This window comes from Astatotilapia calliptera, chromosome 6, assembly GCF_964374335.1.
Source record: "Astatotilapia calliptera chromosome 6, fAstCal68.1, whole genome shotgun sequence".
In the NCBI taxonomy this organism is placed as follows: domain Eukaryota; kingdom Metazoa; phylum Chordata; class Actinopteri; order Cichliformes; family Cichlidae; genus Astatotilapia; species Astatotilapia calliptera.
Genome location: NC_137427.1, coordinates 17553096 through 17571169, shown reverse-complemented (window position 1 = coordinate 17571169; position 18074 = coordinate 17553096). Strand labels below are relative to the sequence as shown.

General features: G+C 40.0%; 1 protein-coding gene and 1 long non-coding RNA gene across 2 annotated transcripts; both read left to right on the top strand.

The window, feature by feature from the left end:
* The first annotated feature begins 4257 nt into the window (after positions 1-4257).
* On the top strand, positions 4258-6202 carry LOC113024055 (ubiquitin carboxyl-terminal hydrolase 37-like). Its single transcript, XM_080302578.1, has 4 exons — positions 4258-4745; positions 4838-4961; positions 5048-5199; positions 5305-6202. The coding sequence occupies exons 1-4, from the start codon at positions 4642-4644 to the stop codon at positions 5432-5434; spliced, it is 510 nt and encodes a 169-aa protein (XP_080158704.1). The 5' UTR covers positions 4258-4641; the 3' UTR covers positions 5435-6202.
* Positions 6203-6464: 262 nt separating this feature from the next.
* Positions 6465-7760, top strand: LOC145429433 (uncharacterized). Its single transcript, XR_013909660.1, has 3 exons — positions 6465-6526; positions 6696-6853; positions 6940-7760. It is a non-coding gene; the product is annotated as an uncharacterized LOC145429433 (long non-coding RNA).
* The last annotated feature ends 10314 nt before the right edge of the window (positions 7761-18074 follow it).

Here is an 18074-nt window from a genome sequence, read left to right as displayed (position 1 = left end):
TCATGGATTTTTTTTTTCACATTCTGTCTCTCACAGTTGAAGTGTACCTCTGGTGCAAATTACTGACCTCTGTCATCATTTTAAGTGGGGGAACTTGCACAATCGGTGGCTGACTAAATACTTTTTTGCCCCACTGTAAATGATGGATTCAGGGCCTTTTACAATAATCTTTATTCTACACAAGGTAGTTTAGATGAACAGAAATTCGAAGCATTCTTTACTGATTTAAACCTGCCACAGCTTTCTACTACTGACCAGCAGATTATAGATGCTCCAATTACAGTGGAGGAGATTACCCGTGCAATTAACAGTATGCCACTTAATAAAGCTCCAGGATTAGATGGGTTACCATTGGATTTCTATAGAGCATTTGAGGATATGTTAAGTCCCCTGTTGCTCGATGTTTATAATGAGGCGTTCAAAGTACCATACCATACCATACCACCTTTATTTATAAAGCACTTTAACATAAAACCAGAGTTCACAAAGTGCTGTACATGCTAAAAGCATAAGTAAAGAAAATTAAAATGAGATAAGATAAAATAAATAACTAAAAAACTAAAATAAATTGAAACATGTCAAAACAAATTGAGTCAACCCCTCTAATCAATGCCAAAGGCTTCAGCGAATAAATATGTTTTAAGAAGACTTTTAAATTCAGAGAGAGAAGAGGCCTGCCTAACATGCAAGGGTAGATCATTCCACAACTTTGGAGCAACTACAGCAAAAGCACGATCACCTTTAGATTTATACTTAGTTTTTGGTACCTTAAGGAGCTGCTGATTGGCGGACCTAAGGGAACGGGGAGGTGTATATGGTTGTAGTAGCTCCGAGAGGTAGGGGGGGGGGGCAGGCCATTAAGAGATTTAAAAGCAAATAAGAGAATTTTAAAAACAATCCTAAAATGTACAGGTAGCCAGTGGAGTGAAATTAAAATTGGGGTAATGTGCTCAAACTTTTTTGTTCCAGTTAAAAGACGTGCTGCAGCATTTTGCACAACCTGCAGGCGCCTAATGGACGCATCACTAACCCCAAAATAAAGTGCGTTACAATAATCCAGCCTAGAAGTAACAAAGGCATTGATTACTGTCTCAAAATGCTGTTTCGATAAGATAGGCTTTATTTTGGCTAATTCCCTCAAATGAAAAAAGCTAGATCTTACAACAGCTCTGACCTGGCTTTCAAGTTTAAGATTTGCCCAGTCCCAGCTCCATAACCAAGAAGGCCCAGCAGCATCTCTACTTCATGCAGAAGCTGAGGAAAGCCCATCTCCCACCATCCATTCTCACCACCTTTTACAGTGGGACTAATGAGAGCATCCTAAGTAGCTGCATCACTGTCTGGTATGGTAACTGCAGCGTATTGGATCGCAGTACCCTACAACGGATTGTGAGAGCAGCTAAGAAGGTCATTGGAGCCCCTCTCCCCTCCTTATAACACCCGCTTGCTGGAGGACCCCACACAGCCTTCAAACACACTCTTCACCCTGCTGCCTTCTGGAAAGAGGTCCCACAACATCCGGGCCCTCGCTACCAAACTACGGAAAAGTTTCTTCCCACAAGCCGTCAGACCCCTGAACACTCAGTGACTGCACTGGCACACGCACACCTTCACACATGTCACTACCAAGCACTTGTCTGCAGTATCTCACACTCATACACATACATACAGACACCAAGTTACTTTTGCACAATACTCAGCATTTTGCACATTTCCATTGTCTTGTGTCTGTTTCGTCCTGTTCTGTCACGTTTTGCACTGTTTTGTCTTGTTTATTTTTGCAATTTATGCACACTGCACTTTATGTAGTCCTGGGTTTGTCCGTATATGTCATATATAGCACCAGGGTCTCGGAGGAACGCTGTCTCGTTTCACTCTGTACAGCACCTCTGCACGTGGTTAAAATGACAATAAAAGCCACTTGACTTGACCTGTTTTGTGTAGCAGTTGCTTGGAGACGAGCACCATACAGTTCAAATGAGCATACATTCCAAAATATGCAAATTTGCCCCATACATCATAATGATGATGTTTGCTGTTCAGGGTATGAACATTCTATGCTGAAAGTTTATAAATATACAACCTTTGACTGCTTGTTTTCAGTTGAACTTTTGCAAAGCTGAGGAGATTTTGGCTGCGATCACATCAAGTCCAAAGATGTTTAAACTTCTTTTTCACAGAAAGGTAAGTTTGAAGAGACTCGCAGCACATTTCTATGAATATTTTCTTATGGTAAACAAGCATTTTTGAAACTTTTAAGGAAGCTTCTTGGATGATTTCTGTAAAAACTGAATTTTGAATCCAAATGAAGGATTTTGTATTTTCATACCATATACTTTGTTTTATGCCATTACTGATGTTGGTTTTCTTGTTTCTAAACAGAAATCACACAAACAAAACGTGGCAGAGAAGGAAATTCCTTCTACGTCTCATCAGAGGTAAAGAAATGCGCCAGTCTTTAATGCTGCTGGAGATATTTATAGCAGTGGTTGAGTTGGAGCTCTTTTATTTCCCTTTTATTGGTGTTTTGTATTTACATCTTTTTTACTACTTCTAGTCTTGTCTATAATTTATATTGATTCAGAGATTAGCGTTTGAAAATGTAGAGTGTAAATGTACAAAATACATGATTTTGTTCCATTACAGTTATTAATTTTTATCTGCAATCTCCAGCATGTACTCCTTGTTAAAAATTTGCACTTTGAAAAATAACATTTACACTTTTGTCCTCATCAGCATCCCGGATGCTCCTGTTACTGAAAATGGTCAAAAGAAGAGAAAATGGAGACACCTCTGCTGTTCCTCGGTTTGCTTTTACACAAAACATATGAAATGCACATTCTCTTTAAATTGCACTTGTTAATTTAAAGTGACTTTACTTTTTTAATAAACGTATGTTTGTTCGTACTCTGCAGCAAACTGACAGCGATGCAGAGGCAGAGAGCAACACTGTGAAGACACAAAAAAAGTGTCGCTGGTTTCTTTTTAAATTCTGGAAGGTATGTTTTATGGAAAGAGTCACTGTCATCAAGCATTTACTCATCACAGTTAAATGAGAAGAATTAAGAGCAATTTAGCACACAGCCATGTCCTCAAATTAAGTTCAAAGATGTTTAAACGGTTTTTTTTTCACAGAAAGGTAAGTTCGAAGAGACTTGCAGGATGTTTCTCTAAATATTTTTTATGGTGAATAAGCATTTTTGAAGCTTCATGGATGATTTCTGTAAAAACTGAATTTTGATCAGAACCAAATGAAGGATTTTGTATCTCATAGGACAAACTTTAAAACTCAATTTAAGGCATGAATAAATTGTTTTTATTTTATTTAAAGATATTCCTATATCTGCTTCATGAGCTGACAGCTCACTAAAGTGATAAATAATATGAAATAATACCAAATTTTCTAACTGGACACTTTTCATGGAGAGACCCACTTGGTATGTTTGTTTTATGCCATTACTGATGTTGCTTTTCTTGTTTCTAAACAGAAATTACACAAACAAAACGTGGCAGAGAAGGAAATTCCTTCTACGTCTCATCAGAGGTAAAGAAATGCGCCAGTCTTTAATGCTGCTGGAGATATTTATAGCAGTGGTTGAGTTGGAGCTCTTTTATTTCCCTTTTATTGGCATTTTTCTTCCACCTTGTGTATTTACATGTTTTTTACTCCTTCTAGTCTTGTCTATTATTTATATGGATGCAGAGATTAGCGTTTGAAAATGTAGAGTGTAAATGTATAAAATACATGATTTTGTTCATGTTGGTATTCCATTACAGTTATTCACTTTTATTAGCAATCTGTATTAGCAAAATGTACTCCTTCTTATAAATTTCCACAACATTTACACTTTTGTCCTCATCAGCATCCCGGATGCTTCTGTTGCTGCCACACCAGCTAACCCTGAAAATGGCCAAAAGAAGAGAAAATGGAGACACATCTTCTGCTGTTCCTCGGTTTGCTTTTACACAAAACATATGAAATACACATTCTCTTTAAAATGTACTTTTTAATAAACTTATGTTTGTTCGTCCTCTGCAGCAAACTGACAGCGATGCAGAGGCAGAGAGCAACACTGTGAAGACACAAAAAAGGTCTCGCTGCTCTCTTTTTAAATCCGGGAAGGTATGTTTTATGGAAAGAGTCACTGTCATCAAGCATTTACTCATCACAGTTAAATGAGAGCAATTAAGAGCAATGAGGCACACAGCTATGTCCTATATATTTATATCAGGTAAGAAGCACCACGGAAACGATCCCAGCAGACCTGAGTTGGGACACTTGGATTATGGAGCTTCTGGACCAAGAGAGTGGATGGGAGCATGTGTTTAACAGGTAAGAGAAAGACGTCCTCCAAAATGTTTCAACTTCAAAGCTCATGCATCCATGCACATACACTGCTCAGCATCCTGACATCTTTCCTAATTTTGTGTTTGTGTTTTTACCTTTTTGGAGCAGTGTAGCATGCGGTGGAGAAATAATAGAAAGTCAAACTGGGACTATAGACTGCTTCGGGTGAGTACACGTGGTGCACAAAGACCAAAGCTCACTTTGTCAAAGTGGAGAAAATGAATTCTTTTACACTGATACTGTAAACGTTGTGCGTGTGTGTCAGGTTTCCAAACATCGGAAACACCTGCTACATGAACTCCTGCCTGCAGAGCCTCCTCAACATTGAGGAGTTCATAAGAGACATCAGGCGTCAGGAGGTTTTGTGGAGCACAGATCCAGAAGCTCAGCTCTTAAGGTGCGCTACGTCAACCTTCTACTTTCTTCAAAAACCTGAAGAACAAAGAGATCTAACAGCAGAAATGTCTGTTTACCCTTTCCTTTCTACAGAAGGCTCATTGATGTCAGGGACTGTCATGAGTCAACAGATTATGGCCTTAAAGATCACCACCTAAGAGCTTTTAAGAAGGCATTCAGCAGTCAAGCTCCTGAATACACCGGCAGTGCACAGAAAGTGCGTCAGCTATTTGGACATTTCGTTTTTTTGCTTTACCTTCTGATTTTGATTTACTGTTTTAAATCTCTCTGCTTTTCTTTCAGGACGCTCATGAATTCCTAACATTGTTCCTCAATGAGGTCAAAAGGCTCGCACCTCACCTGGAGAGGAACGCAGCTCTCCTGGGCCAAAGTTATACCTGCCCAGTAGAAGAGCATCACATTTTTAAAATGGAAAACATGAGGACATGCAAGAGGTAAGCCTGTCTTTCAGAAACGCAGAGCTGGTTGCAATGTTTTCATATACCTCTTTTCCACCTACCTGATCTTTACTTTAACTACGTTACTCCTGAAATGTGTAGCTGTGGTCACCAATCATCACAGCACGAGGACTTCACCAGCTTGTCTCTTGACCTTGTTCCAGAGGGGTCTATTATAAACATGTTAGAGACATACTTGAAGGTAAGATCACAAATTCCAATAGAGTTGTAGTGTCAGCGATCTTAACACACCTTTTTTGTTAGTGTTTGTGCGTATGTGTGTGTGCATATGTTGAGATTTCTTTCTACCATAAAGCCTGTTTTCTCTGTGCTGTTGTTCAGGAACAAGAAATAGAATTTCGCTGTGATTGTGGCGGGACGGCCTCAGAACTGAAGTCGTCTTTTGATACACTGCCAAGGTGAGTAAGGTCACATCAGAAGTGATCGACTGACCAGGTTTCCAAACTGTGGCGCATCAAATATCAGAGTTTTTCGAGACAATACTTGAGCAGTCGTTTTCTCCCATCTTCTGTTTGTGTTTGACACTCATTCTTCTTATTTTCTACCTTGTTTGTGTTTTTTTTCTTCTTTTCTGCCAGAGTCCTGATCTTGCATCTGAAGAGGTTTGGCTTTACACAAACCTACAACATTAAGAAGGTGGATGACCCCGTCAGGCTGCAGAGGGACTTGGTGGTGCCATCCAATCAGGTAAAAACAGACTGCAGAACGTCTCAGGCTACGTCCACACTAGCCCTGATAGATTTGAAAACTCCGTGTCCACACTAGCGTTTTCAGTCATTTTCAAATAGTTGTGCGTCTGCATTGAAACGGCCGAAAACGCTTACGTTCCAGTCCTGCGCATGCGCAAAAGTGAGTGAGGATTACAGAATTTGAAGAAAAGCTATCCGGAGCATGTACAAACTGATATTAATCTTTTTTAGGGCTGTCAAAGTTGAGAGCAATCAAAACAACCGCTGTATAATGCACTCGGCTATCTTTGTTTAATTGCTCACATGACTGCATCACATGACTAAAATGCATCATCGTTTTAGAAAGTCTGCGTTTTCGAGAGCGTTTTCAAGATGCTGTGTTTTTCCTTGAGGAAAACGCCGTCTCAGTGTGGACGGGAGGTCAAAGCGGAGAGAAAACGATGTGTTTTCAAACGAAAACGCATTAGTGTGGACGTAGCCTCAGCAAATCAGCTTAATTATGGCTCTGATGTGAGACTTTGTGAAACTAACACTCTTTGGATTTGTTCCTTCTCAGGGTGGTGGCTGTTATAGTCTTGTCAGCATCATCAGTCATTATGGAGGCACAGAATCAGGTAAAACAACAGACTTGTTACAAACAGAAAATGAAAACTTTCTACTTTTCAGTGAAGGACTCACACACAAAAGCTTTTGATGTTCTAAGAAGCACTAAGTCAAAATCACTGTTTGCTTGAATCAGCTGACTTCCAGAAGTTGGATTCATTTGTCTTAATGTGATTTCAGGACACTACATCTGTAGTTCTGTCCATCCTGAGGAGAGTCAGCACTCTACATCAGATCGCTGGCTCACCTATAATGACGCACAGGTGCTCCACACAACCGGATCGGCAGCTTGTGAGGAACAGCAGCACTCGGCCTACATGCTGTTTTACAAGAGAAACGTAAGAAGACACAGCATCTCATCCTGAAGTGAGAGAATTTTTAAATGTCCTGTTACCTTGTTAACCAGTTTTGTCTTCATTCTCAGTTCTGAAACAGGAAATGGAAGGAAGGTCATCATCATGCTGAGAAGAAACAACACTCGTCCCAGCCCACCATCGCACACTGGAGGACAAGTACTGGTAAGTATTGCCCTCAGGAGGGAGGGTCCTCCCAGAGAGCCTGGTCCTCCCAAGATTTCTTCCTCCAGGAGGGAGTTTTTTCTTGCCACCGTCGCCCCACATTCACTGGTCTCATCAGCAGGGACATTTTTAACATCCTAAGACCTGAACTCTTTCATGGCATGCATTTTTAATTTCTCTGTGCCATTTGGGTTGATTGGGACCTGATGAATGTGAAAACAAAGACATCAGATTCGGACTATCTTTTTTTTGTTTCTCAAAAAAATGAGATCCACATATGAGGACATTCATTTTAAAGTTCGATTGAACAGGGGCAGTGTAATGTCCTCCCTCATAAGTGGATATCAGGTTTTTGAAGAGCAAAATTTTGTATTTTGGTCTCATAAATGTTATGTCCACATATGTGGACACCAGGTCCTAGGAGGTTAAAACAAAATCTACTAGTAGTGCAGCACTACTAGAGATCGTCCTTTTCTAGACCAGTGTTTGGCTTGCTCTCTGGAACAACAAATTAGTGCTGTCAGCGTTAACGTCATTTTAACTAATGACGTTTACGCTGACAGCACTAATTTGTTGTTATTATTATTAATATTATTATTAATTTATTTGTAAAATAAATTAAATTTAAAAAAACAAAGAAACAATTTGATTCTTTATGTTATTTTGTTTTATTAAAATCAAAATAACAACAAAACAAAAATAACTAATAAAAAAAATATTAAAAGTATTCAGCAGTGTTTTGTGAAATTTGTAATGAGCCTTAGTTAAGTTGATGTCACAGAAGTTTCTGAATCATTTAGATTGTTCAACAAACTGATTCACTCAGGTAAAGATGGTAAGCTGGAGCAATGGTACGCTTGGAGTTCAGTTTAAGTTTTCAGACAAACATTCACTCGATCAGTTGCAGCTTCTGCTTTTAAATAAATGATTTAGCTGCAAATGTTTAGCTGCAGGTAGCAAAGTCCAAAAGTGACAACATTTCCACTGCAGTCTCTCCAGAAATGGCTTATAAACTTTTGACCAAATTAGACATTTATCCTTGGATCATTGACAACCCTGTAGGGTGAAAATCTTTAATTGTACCTTTTATAACATTTTAACAAGTTACTGTCTCCTGCTGCATGTTTCCTGTTTTGGCTGAACTTCATCAGCTCAAAAAACTCACCGTGCTGTGGTGTACTAAATGACCTCATGTACAGGACACACTGAAGGCTGGTTTGCAACGTTTAATCAACAAAGTCAAGATCAGTTAACAACAACCGGACCCAGTGTTGTATATTTGTTTCCCAAAAGATTGAAATAGTGGAGAGAAATCAGGTTCTGAAACCATCCAGAAGACAAAGTCTCCAACTGGTTTGTGGAAGTCCAGTTTCTCCAAATTAATCAGCGGGTGAAATGTCTCTTCATGGATGGTTTTGATTCTGTTGTTGTTCACGAACAAAGCCCTCAAAGCAGCATATGAAAGAAAGTCATCTTTCATTGTTGTCTCCAGCGTGTTAAAAGAGAGATCGAGCTCAGTGATGAGTTTTGAAGCGGCTGCAGGGACTTCTCGAAGGTTTTGGCTCAAACAGTCGCAGGATGTTGTTCACAGTGGTGACACTGTTGACTGGTGATTGACAAGCACTGAGATACTAACATGACAAACACAAGAAACATCATGACTTATTCTCCTGAGTGCCTGCAAAACACAAACACAAAATCAAACTCAAAGCTTTTCTCTCAGGTGCTGGTGTGGCACAATCTAATGATAAGAAAGGTCATGCTAACAGCTTTTGGAGCACAAAATGCATTACAGGTAAACCCAGTACCCAAACATGTTAACAAGGATAAAGAAAAAACCTGAAACAAAAGCAGGTAGTGTGGTGATTTATGTTGTGAGGATGCTTTCACTCCCATCAAAGTCGCCCAGTGTTGAGAACCCAAATGAGCCCAAAAACCTCAAGTGGCTGCAACCAACAGCGAACGTCAAGAAGTGGATACTTGCATGTTGAGCCAGAAACATGCAGAAAACCCAAAAGAGGCAAGACAGCACATCTTGGTGCCACTCAGGCAGTACGAACACCTGGAAAGAGGAGCCCACAGTTCAGACCCAAGGACACTGGTAAGGACACCAGCCAGCCAGTTATAAGTCTAGTTTTAATTTTCATTTTAGTTAGTGTTATGGCCTGTCTAAGGGTGGCCAGACCATAATATAAGGGTGATCCACCCCTGTCTGACCCCAAGCAGCACATCACACAACCAGTACAATTTTGATGGTGATTTTTTTTCACAGTGATTGAATTCTAACAAAGGAAAGGAGCGAACTATTTCATTTCATTTATTTATTTATTTCACACTTGGTACAACAGATCAAACAAACCAACCACACTTTATCAATAAAGCACTACAACCATGTGTGAAAAGGAGCAGGAAGAAGAAAATATTCTTATTAAACCCTGCCCCCTATCTACAATCCAACTTATATTACAAGTGGGCACCAAAAATCAGGGAACAAACTAATATTAACATTTCTCTCCGGTCCTAACCCAAACCAAACAACAAATTTACAATCAGAATATACCACTCCACATAGTAACAAGGAGAAAAATAAAATTAAATAAATAAAACAAAAAATGATAAAGGATCCTTTTTCAATGAACTACAGCTTCGGGGTGGACCCCAAAACAACAAACAAAAGGGACCGTATCTAAAGGATGTACAAAACTTATTTATGAAAAGAATAAAACCAAATGACAATGTCTTATCTCCCTAACTAACAAAAACATGAGAAAAGGGTAATCGAATAGAGTGAACTATAGACTGTATAAAAGATAGGACCATTGCAACTTTACTGCAGCACTTCACCCTTTCACATAGTCCCAGCTCTTCTCTGTCATGTTTTATGGTGCTGCAAATGTCTTCAGTTGGTGAAAGGTCTGGGCTGCTGGTGTCTTGTTGTGCTTGCTATGCATCCCTGACTCGTTTCTTCTTTCTGCATCAAGTAAGGAATGTAGTGAAAGTTCCCAAGAGGTTAAAAACACCACTGAAAAAATGCCATCAGACCTGAGTTGGGACACTTGGATTATGGAGCTTCTGGACCAAGAGAGTGGATGGGAGCATGTGTTTAACAAGTAAGAGAATAACGTCCCCCAAAATGTCCCTAACTAACAAAAACATGAGAAAAGGGTAATCAAATAAAAAGGCAGTCCACCCCTACATGCTCCTGTATAAAGAAACAGGTAACACAAAGCCTGCTGGTTGAGGTCCATGGCAGTGTCATCTTATATGTTGTCTCCAGGTCATTAGCCAATCTGTATGGTCCGTCCCATGGATGCACCAATCAAGGAAAGGCACCTGAGCACTCAGATTTACATATGAGACAACATTACAACAACAGTCGTAACATTAACTAAAAATGTTTTTCACCATCTCGTTTTAACTTCTGGTTTAGCTTCAGCTAACTAAATCTAAATGGAGCTTGGAAATAATCACATCTTAGTAGAGTGAACCATAGACTGTATAAAAGATAGGACCATTGCAACTTTACTGCAGCACTTCACCCTTTCGCATAGTCCCAGCTCTTCTCTGTCATGTTTTATGGTGCTGCAAATGTCTTCAGTTGGTGAAAGGTCTGGACTGCTGGCAGGCCTGTTCAGCACCCAAAATCTTACCATGCTTAGCAAGAAGGCGAAATAAGCCTTGTGAAAATGAAAAAGCTGTGTGTAAGACTGATTCAGTTCTGACCAATACTGTAGGTCATTATCACAGGTGTCTGATGCAGTTATATCACATAATGAGTAAATCATATTGACAAATACAGGGGCGAAAGGCATAAACATCTACAGTTAATGTGTCAGAGTAATGGAGGTGTTTCCCCAATGGCTGCTCACACTCTGTGCTTAAAAAGCAGCACAGAGTATGTGCAAAACTGCACCCTTTCTCCAATACAAACAACCAAGTCCAGAGTGTGAGAGCTCCAAACAGGAAGACATATATTTTGAATTAGTGGTGAAAAGTGAGGGAGAAAGTGGAAAAGTGATGCTGTGTTTCCTATTTTTGCAGGATGGGGGTTGACAACAGGGCTGAGTCCCTCCGTCACGCTGTGAACACACCAGTGGAATTTAGACACCGGCAGTGCTGATGATGAGAAATATGAGAGAGGAAGACACAATACGCTGTTGTTCCACACATCACGATCCAAAGGACACACGCACTCAGACACAGACACACGCACCGTACGTGTGCCGAGTGGCAATCGCAACCTCGGCCGTCCACATATGCTCGTTTAGACACATACAGTTTTGGCACCGAGGCCCAGAGAATCAAACAGAAACTCATCCATTCATATATACACACACTTACAAAGGCTATTGTCAGAGCTCATCTCGTGTAGAAATATTTGTAATTCTGTTGCCAAAAGTGGAAGTGGATGTGAGCTGGCTGTTTGAAAAGCCGCAGTGCTCTTGTAAAGTTCCGCACGTAATGACGCCTTAGAGTCAAAGGTCAGCGGGCGGCCTCAGGGTCAAATGAGTCAGACAGGTCCACACAGCGAGTGTCGCTGGACCGTCTTTCCACTGTGTCACCTCATCTCACGCTCGTCTTTCCTGAATGTCACAAAACCGATTTTAAAGTCTGGAAAAAAACGTCTAAATAGGCTCAACGATGCGTGCTCACGGACACTTAATACAACTATACTTAGTTACAGGTTTCATGCTGCAACATCTACTGGGTTTTTATTTTTCTAGCCATGTTTGCAAAAGCATCATAATGATTAGTCTTTATTCCTTTAGTTCAGAAATATAAAACGTCCATCCAGACTTTACAGGAGACAAACAGAAAAGTGTTATTAACAGATTTTGTCCAATTAACTGCACTGATTGGTCAGATATTTGCCTTGTTATGCTCAGAATAACCTATTGACTGAACTTATTCACTGAAGTTATTTATTTCCATGGAAATATTGAAAAACATGGTATTGATTTGAACAGCAGCATAATCATGTAATGAAACACTGTCGCAGGCTTCCTTGATTTAAGCACCTCGCATGAAAACACAGCCCTGTTTGTGCGCTGTTGATGTGGAATGTACAGTACGTGTGCAATCAAGGAAACTATTGATTGAGACCATTATGCTCTGATTAGGTGGCCAACCACGCTCTCCCCCTGGGGTGGGGGAGTCAAAGACTGGAGACAATAAAGGAACATTTCTCCCACGATCCCCGTGACTTCTTATTTTTCTTTTATGAGATCGTGTTGTTGTAGCATATACTCTATATGTGTGACACCCTTCTTTACCCTCACACCTGTGGCAGATATTTCTTGTTTGAAAAATCCCTCAGCAAAAACACAAATTTACCCCATTGCCCAACTCTGTACCCCAACTCCCTCCCACCACTAAAGCCCCCCCCCCCCCCTTTTTTTTCTCTGCCAAACCAGGAAGCATGCACAGGAAACAGCTGTCCCTCACGTCCGCCTGCTTGCTTGTGGCCAGGTGCATCCTGGGAACGGAGCGATGTGTGACCGTCCACATGTGGCTGACACTGTACAAGGTGCCGTTACTGTAATCAGAATCACCATGAACTTTATACAGATAGGAGAGAAAAACGAGACTCCTCACTGATCTAATTTCTAAGGTTATGTTGTGCTTTTGAACGAGCAACAGTTTCACAGAGCATCACTGCAACTGATTTAGGATGAGTTTTGATCAGATTTTTTGATCTGTATTAGATTAGACGCACGAGGGAAACTAATCTCACGAATCACTGCGTTTCCAAAAATTAAAGGGGAACTCCACTGATTTTACCGTCTGTTTAAAGGTGTGTTTCAAGCCTCCAGGCGCTTCACATGGACAAGCGTGAAATCTGATAACTTGTCTGATAAAAGGTGTGACTTGAGTCAGTTATTTTACAAGTAGACCGAAAATGAAAAATCAAAGTCCTGAGCTTATCAAATCTCTGTAGACCACCCATCATTAAAATGGATCATACATGCTGAGGTTTAACTACCTCTGCAGTGATTTCTAAATCTATGTCGAATTCTGTCATTCATTATAAAATGAATTAAAATGAAATGAAAATAAAACTACTGCTATAATTTAATGGCTGTTTTTCCAAAACTCAGAGCCCTCTTGTGGGCTGTAAAGGTACTGCTGAATAAAATAAAATATTTTTAACTAGGCTTCAAATTGCCATAAAATAAATGTTTGCAATTAATTTAAAAAGCCATTATATTTAATTTAGTTATAATGTATCTGCCTGCTTATTTTGTCAAATAGTACAAGTCCATGCTGTTTTGTTTGGTCCTTGATTTTAGCCTGTTGCTCGGCAACATGATGACATCAGGATATATCATGCATAATTTAAGTTTTGTGGCTTTAAAAAATATATTATTTTACTGTCCTGAAATTAAAATGATACAATTTACAAGGTGCTATGGGAGCACAACAGGTCATTTTAACCTGTTTGTAGGTTGTTGCTAAGCAAAATAATGACATAATCAGTGATAAAGATAAGAACCTTTTGGGTCCTAAGAGGTACCCATGTGCCGAGTTTAGTTGCTGAATTTCCAATCCTGTACAAGGAGATAGCAGACAGAGGTTCTGTGTAGGATTTGGGAGTAAGAATTAAAATATACTGGTGGATCTCAGCAAAAAGGAAAGCTGGTAATAGAGAACAAACTTTCAGGAAGTAAATCACAAGACATTATGAAATTATGAGATTACTCAGTAATTATGTGAAATGATGCACGCACTCCCGTTTTTTCCTCTTGACTCACAAAAAAAAATATCCTTTTCATTATTCTTCAGAAGAAAATTATCCTGTTTTTGATCTTTTTCATCTACAATGGTGTTATCTTCTAATGTTTGTTCATGTTTACAGAATTGAAATCCTTTCCTATTTTTCCTGTAGCTTGATCCCTCCAATACTTAAGGTTGAGTCCTGATGGAGATGATCAGGTGTACACCGTGCTGTGTGGGGGGAAGAGATCAGGTTCAAGGCTGGCAATGCAACCCCATCCTCCTCCTTTGTGCTGAATATCTAACTAAACTAAAACCCTCCTTGCTGTGTCCTGTGGCTGGATGGCCTGTCTCCAGGACAATCAGGAAAAATAAACACAGTCGACATCTGTCGCGGAGCAGGAGGAGAAGAGAGGCGTCTGTCCCGACCAGCGCTCACAGCATTGTTTGTCACTTTCTCCATGAAATGCACTGCGAATATTGCCTCAAACAATTAGGTTCCAGTGATCCCTATCACCGGGTACACAATAGTGTTTACATGACGCGGAGGAAATGTGGCCATGGAGCCCACTTTGGGGAGTGTGTATGCGTTTTCTGATTTATGTGCATGTGCTCACTGTAAGTTCTCCAAGTTTATTTTAATCTGATAATGGGAAATACATGAACATTATCACAGATGATAGATAGATGTCTGTCAAATTAAAAGCAGTAATGACATAATGACAGAAAATAAGGAAAATAATATTTACTGTGCTGCTAGAAGTAACTTCATAGTCACAAGGCCACACACACACACACATACACGCGCGCGCGCACACACACACACACACACTTCTAAAGGCATGTTACACCAGGCAAAGGCACAGTAAAATTCATCTCTGAGAAAAATCAATTCTGGAGAGACTCACCCGCAGGGCTAGGTGGTGAAGCACTCTACCAGGCAAGCTAGGATATGTGCTTCTCTAACTGCACTAATGAGTCACAATAGCTTTGAGCCTGTTTCTGTTTTCTGGCATATTATTCTCAAGATCCACGAAGGCCTAATAAAAAGGGGTTAAAAAAGTGATCTTGCTTGTTTGTTGGGTTGAAAAGAACAGACTGTACTGCAGTTTATTCCAAACATGTACATACATTCACTGGCCACTTTATGGGGTACACCTGTTTATCTCCATGTAAACACAAATATCTAATCAGCCAACCACATGGCAGCAACTCAATGCATTTGGGCATGTAGATGACCTGATAAGTTTGGGACGAAAGGTGATTTAAGTGACTCTGAATGTAGCATGTTTGTCGCTCAGATCTGATCTGAGTATTTGAGAAACCTCTGATTTATTGGGATTTTCCCAAACATCCATCTCTAGAGTTTACAGAGACTGGCCACTCCTGTTAGCCAAGTACAGGAAACTGAGCATGCTGAGGCTTCATGCGGTATCACCAAACGTGGACAAAAGAAGACTGGAAAAACATGGCCTGGTCATAATTTGGCACAAACACCTTGTAGCAACAGTTCAAGGTGTTAGTAGTGGTGTAACGGCGTGTAGGATATCTTCATGTGCCAACTCAGCTTTTTCTAAACACCACATGCCACACCCTTAATGACTAATGTTCTGAAGCCAAAGGGGGGTCCAACCCAGTACTAGCAAGGTATACCTAATAAAGTATACGTATACTGTATATGTGCTTTATACCAGTGTAGCAATGCACACCTGCTATCTGAAAACTCTTTTGTGGTCATCGTGATGATGACAGTGGCCTCATTTCTCCTTAAAGGTCGGCTTTGTTTAAATGGCTTGTTGTGTTCAACTGCCCGTACCAATTTATAAAAACATTTCTTACAAATGACCAGCATAGAAAACGAAATAACTAAAATAATAAATAAATAAGTGAATAAATAAATACATTAAATAAAATTTTAAAAATAATAACAGATGGATCTAGATTTTGGCAGTTTTGAATGCTGCTGATGGGGCCTATTTTCTACTGGATCCAAAGCTTTTCGTTTAAAACATTTTCATTTTCAACTCTTTGCCCAGATGAGATCAGTGTTTCTGCAGGTGCATTCACACACACACACACACACACACACACACACACACACACACACACACACACACACACACACACACACACACACAGAGGTTCCCCTATTGATGCTCTTTTTATTGAGCGGGGTATTTTAAGGTAGCCAGGAGGAGGGTGTGACAGGCACCGCGCTGAGATTAAAACAATCATCTCTTGATTTCTTCCTCACTCAAGGGAAAAGCGGAAGCTGGCTGTTATCGTTTGTTTCTATTATTATTCCCCATTTACAGTTTGAGTGTTCACATGGGGCTTTAAATAAGACAGTCTGGTCCCGAGAAAACTGTGACTGTCTGAGAAGGGTTTTACCTGAAGAAGGGGAAATCCGAACTGTAAAATGATTCGTTACTCACTATGTGACACAGTGTTGTATCATATACAAATTTCTCTTACTTTTATGTAAAGTGCCTTTTATCCAGACTTGAAGCGTGCTTTCACTGCAGTAAATAAATGAGTAAATTAATGTAAAGACATGGTAACACATGGGGATATAAAACTTTCATGTTTATCTATCCATTTCTAACCTTTTAACTTTTTAATTTAGAATTTTCTCATTTCTAAACCCGCCCCACGCCCTCTCGTTCCAACTTCTTTTACCCCTTTACCCGTCCCGACTTTTAAAATTTCTAAACACGACAATCAGTCAAAAAGCGAAACTATGCGCATTATCATTTGTTTGTATCTTATTTTAAAATAATCTCTAAATGAAGCGGAAGCAAAGTGAACATCTTTAATGAACCAAAACGTTATTAACAATACAACTGTGTGACAGGAACACATACTGTAAAGCACAGGAAAAAGCTAATCCCAAAGGATTTCTGTCTGTCCCCCGTGTAGCTTTTTATATGTTACACGCAAATTTATGCAGCATCTGCAGGCGCAACGGTGCCACCGCGTTATTCTAGCACACAGAGAGTGATCAACTGGAACCACAGCTGTGGAAGCAAAAAAGTGTGACGACCAGGACCAGCAGACGACACCGTCTGTACTCTGATTCTGTAGGCCTATTGTTAGTTTGACATATTCACATGCAGCAGTTGCTTATAGCGATGACGACGATGATGTTTAAGGTGATTACGGTGAAAAGGGAAAAAAAATACAACTAATAAAATGATGATGATGAAGGTGGTGACAGATTTGCTGAGCAATTGTTCAGCAAACACTTTTCCTTCCCAGGACCTTGAAGGTCAGGTAACTGTAAAGCCTTTTTATAATGTTTGTGTTTCAGTCTGTCTAAGAAGGAAATGACTGAGGCAATGTAAAAGAAGTGCTGACCCTGAGGTTGAAAGAGAGAGAGGGAGTTTGGGCAGAATTGGACGGGAATGGACAAGCGAAGAGGAGAAAGGGTGAGAGACAAATTGAGGAAGGAAGTTTGGGAGCTCTTGGAGAGGAAAATTGCCGTGATGATGACTTATCTATCGGTCGGCGGCGGCACAGGTGTGCTCTGATGTCATAGTAAAAACAACACAGACCAAAAATCTCAGAGCATTTGTGTAAGTAACATCTATACCAGTGAAGATTAAGGTGATTAACGATGTTTTTCAGCACCCTGTCAATTATTTTGCCATTTACTCTGTTGTCGAGCCAAGATAATCGTGAAAGCCTTATTCAAACATATGACACATTCAAAGTATATACAACAAACTTTGAAGAGATGACCTTTCTAATGATCACTGCTTGACCTTTGATCGTAGTGAGACATTTATCTTTTTCAACTGAAATAAGTTGTTAATTTCAGATACCCGTTTGTTTAATTTCCTCATTCAGTCATTCAAATGTGGTCTAAATCCAGCAAACAGAACTTGTTTGTCTGCTCTAAACGCCCATCATTTGAGGGCTTTTGTGCTAATCAGAATGTGACAACGAGCTTTAAGGGCTGATATTTTAAACAAAGATATCCCAAGTGGCCATGTTGTGCATGCATGCGATGTATGTGTGCGTTAAAACACACAGGCATATTTGTGAAAGCACGTGCATGAATGAGCAGCAGCCACATTGTCTCTTTAATATATTGTTATATAAGTGCAGCTGCAAATATTTTCTTGGAAATGATCCAGATCCCTTCAAAGTTTGGGACTGACCAGTCCAGTGCCGTGTGTATGTGTGCGTACATGCATGTAGGCGTGAACCTGCTGATTCGTGTGTGTGTGCTGGTATTGGTGGTGGAGGAAGAGGGGTGGTGAAGGTTCCTTATCTACAGGCCACAGGCAGCTTTTGAGGCTCTTATCAGCAGCCACCATATTGT

Excerpts from the sequence above, each read along its gene's own strand:
- LOC113024055 (XM_080302578.1), top strand. The coding sequence starts at position 4,642 with ATGAACTCCTGCCTGCAGAGCCTCCTCAACATTGAGGAGTTCATAAGA. Across the intron at positions 4,962-5,047 it reads ACACCGGCAGTGCACAGAAA|GACGCTCATGAATTCCTAAC; the intron begins GTGCGTCAGCTA and ends CTTTTCTTTCAG. Across the intron at positions 5,200-5,304 it reads AACATGAGGACATGCAAGAG|CTGTGGTCACCAATCATCAC; the intron begins GTAAGCCTGTCT and ends TGAAATGTGTAG.